The 3,544-nt window shown below is 39.0% G+C and overlaps 1 protein-coding gene across 1 annotated transcript in view; it reads left to right on the top strand.

The window, feature by feature from the left end:
- Positions 1–980: 980 nt before the first annotated feature.
- The window catches only part of dnase1l4.1 (deoxyribonuclease 1 like 4, tandem duplicate 1), a gene marked incomplete at its 5' end in the record, with an annotated part of 7,583 nt that continues 5,019 nt past the window's right edge, over positions 981–3,544 (top strand). The window contains 5 exons of the mRNA XM_079242368.1: positions 981–1,061; positions 1,417–1,505; positions 1,961–2,047; positions 2,178–2,290; positions 3,525–3,544. The exon at positions 3,525–3,544 is cut by the window's right edge and continues 93 nt beyond it. Coding sequence (XP_079098494.1) covers positions 981–1,061; positions 1,417–1,505; positions 1,961–2,047; positions 2,178–2,290; positions 3,525–3,544 — 390 coding nt within the window. The remainder of the gene's footprint in view (positions 1,062–1,416; positions 1,506–1,960; positions 2,048–2,177; positions 2,291–3,524) is intronic.

The following is a 3,544-nucleotide window of genomic DNA, read 5'->3' as shown; positions in this document are numbered from 1 at the left end:
GAGTTTGATGTCAAGCTTTGCACAAGTCTGTTAATTAAGTCTAATGTGTGCCAGGTGTGTTGCCGCAGAGAAACTCCTAACATTTGCAGGACAGTGGCACTCGAGGACCGGAGTTGCCTACCCCTGGCCTATAGACACGTATTAGAATGGATAATTGGATGATGTACAGACACTATTTCATCGCACAGGAGACAGCAACTCTGCCCACTTGTTAATAAACTCTGGTTTTATGAATAAATATTAAGTTTGGAGGGTGCTTTCGATGAGAACATGCACTATTTACACACTAATCACACATTTAGGATGGCATCTGAGATTAAAACCATGGCTTGAAAATGTTTGTCCTGCAAATCATCAGATGTTTGATGAAGTTAAATGGCATTTTTTCAAAGAGGCAGCTGCTGGTACATGACTGAGGATTGTTTTTCAGGGTTGGTTGCAGAACAGAAATGCTCAAAGCTGCACACCCAGAGATGGTTTCTTTCTCAGGACTAACATAAACATAAACTGTTGCATGTGGCAGCAGCTTCTGAGTCACTTTGCTGCTTTCATCACATCTGGACATGTTTTCATAGATGTTCATTTAGTTAGATTGTTAATTTGTACATTTCTTTTGTTGAAGTAGGCATGATTGTGTCTTTCTGTGCACCAGATGGTGAAGCAGTGCTCTTGGTTATATTGCCAGCCCCATTTCAGCAACAATAAAGATTTAGATGCATGTTTCCAACTTTCTGTGGCTTAAATGTGTTGTTTATGTTAATTATTAATAAAATAAAAAGAATTAGTAGAGATACTTGTACACATATGTGCTATAAAGTTTTACAAAGGCCTCAGGCAATCGTTGCTTTGCTTTAACAAATAGCTGCTGTCAGACATAACTATGCTCATAATGACACCACATGACTCTACATGTTCAGACTTTCAAAAGGAAACGTCGTTGCATTTCTCTCTGTCCCTGTCTGTTTGTTCCTGCAGCCACCATGAAAATTGCAGCATTTAACATCCAGAGGTTTGGAAGAAACAAAGTGTCAGACCCAAATACCCTGAGTATCCTGGTTAAGGTAACGACTCCTGTTGAATGCACACATAAAAAGATATTTTTATGAGATCAACAAAACTAAAGTGCTTTGGCTTGAAAAGGACTAAAGTTTTTGTTTCCTCTGTAGATGGTTAAAAAAAAAACAAAACCCCATTTAGGCTCCCCAGTCTTGCTGAAGTTAATTGTTTATAGTCTTTTGACAAATAAAAGTCCATTAACAAAAAGTGAAAATTAATGTCATAATTTAAATGCTGTTAAATTTATTCTAAAACCACCTCTCCATTTTTCTCAGCATGCAAATCAGGTTACTTATTTTGAAAATCAAAGTCATAAAATGCATGTTAAAATTTCTTTTTTTTTTTCTTCCCGACTTCCAGATTGTGTCTCGATATGACATCATTGTGATCCTGGAGGTAGTAGATGCCAGCGGACAGTCCGTAACAACCTTAATGGAAGAGCTCAACAAGTAGGTGTCACTGTAATTACTGTTATTACTGCAGGGTTAGTTAACCTAACACGTATGTTAGTGATTATATCAGATAAACACTAACTTCAGCGTGCCAGCAGAAGCAGCTGCTGAAGGTCATCATGCTTATTATGTAGATGTCAAATAATGGTGACAAATAGAAAATAATGGGATGAACAAAGGGATTAAAATTCATCCAGAGTCTTTTAGCTATTAGACTCTGATGATGTTGATCAAAAAAGAGAAATCCACAATTTCTGTATAAACTTTAAGGAAATAAAGGTTTATACAGTCGGGTCATTTCCAGCACTAAAGCCTGGCTGCAACAATTAGAAAACAAAGGAAGCGTTATATGTACACCGGTCACCGGTCACTTTATTAGAACCACCTCTTCAAAGGCTTGAAGCAACTTAAAAACAAACCAGATTAAGACTTTATTGTATCTGCCTACTCAGGTTCAACAAGAAACATCACTACACACTGAAAATCAGCACTCGTCTGGGTAGAGCACGCTACAAGGAGCAATTCATGTTCCTCTACAGGTGAGGACTCATCAGCAGCTGTAGACTAAAGGATTTATTTAGTTCATTAAAATGACTTTGACCTGATCTGAATAGTCTTAAATCTCTATATTACGCTGATTTGTTAATGTTCATCTGTGTGTGTGTACAGGGACGACCTGGTGGACTTGGTGGGCTCCCATCAGTTTGATGATGTGATGACTGAAGGAGGGGATGTTTTCGCAAGAGACCCCTACATTCTGCGATTCAGATGCCTCAACACGGGTGAGTGATCATGGAAAATAACAAAAAAGGTCAAATTATTTTTAAAAAATCAGACAATAAGAATAGAAAAACCACTCAGTTGCTGAGTTAAGTTAGGCTTCCAGCAGCGTTCTAACATTCCTCTGTTATATGTACAAGTTTTCCAGACATAGGTGAACCTGTTTATACAAAGTGTCAGAATGTGTTTTCTCTTTCAGAGACAAATGGAAACACAAATGATGACAATAAGTGTAACAGGAGTGAGCAAGTGGGGAAACGCTAAAATGAACAATCGACCCATAAATAGCGTTTAATCATTTATTTGTATAAACACTCCATATATTACTTCAGTCCGTCTGGCTCAGCATTAGTTTGCTCTTCCAGCAATACACACCCCGAGGCGGATCACCCGCTAAGTACACGGCAAAATTAACACACTGGAGACATTCTGATTTGTACGGCAACCCACTACATACCAACAGTCACTTAAGTATCATGCATCAAAGGTCGGGATTGGACAAACCAGTGCTGAGCACCCCAGAGAGTAAAAACTTTTAAGGGGAGGGACTAAGAAAAACACAAAAACAAACAAAAAAGAAAAATAGTTAGTCCGCTCTTACAATCACCACGAATTGTGGCCGGAACACACAGCTGGAGTGGACTAACTTAAAACAAAAACTAAATCAAACAAAAGGACAGCATGTAGCAGCGCATCAAACTGTAAACAAAACAAAATAAAATTACTATTAAACAAAAACATTTTAATTTTACTTCCTTTAAAAAAAACCATAAAAGCACAGCGTACCTGCACCCTCGAATTCCCACACCCCGTTTCCTTCCTCCAGCAGTCTGCCAGAGCCCAGCCCTGTCATACAAAGCATGTTAAAACCATGTCCACACAATAGGAAATGTAACACACTAAAACCTATATTTACCCGATTACTTCTGAGGTCCAACACTGCCCCTAAACGTCGACGTGGCCACTGATGCCCCTGGCTACCAAACAGGAAGCTGGCATAACCTGGCAGACTGCCACTTCCCTATTTATAGAGGACCTGCCCTAAAGGCCAGCGACACCCCGTGGTACCACTTACTACATAAGGATGAGTTCTAAGGTTAACCTAGGGGTCATTGTTAGACAAGTAGCAGTAATGGTTAGAGTACTGTTAGAAAAATCCTCCACAAAGTGAATTTCTATAAATGTGGTGTCGTCTAAAGTAACACAGAAGTTTGTCTGTTTGTGTCTCCACTTTAGTGCTGAAGGATCTCGTGATG

The sequence above is a fragment of the Telmatherina bonti genome, assembly GCF_933228915.1.
Source record: "Telmatherina bonti genome assembly, chromosome: 6".
Lineage (NCBI taxonomy): Eukaryota > Metazoa > Chordata > Actinopteri > Atheriniformes > Telmatherinidae > Telmatherina > Telmatherina bonti.
The sequence above is the reverse complement of the archived record's forward strand: the minus strand, read 5'-3'. Positions and strand labels throughout refer to the sequence as shown.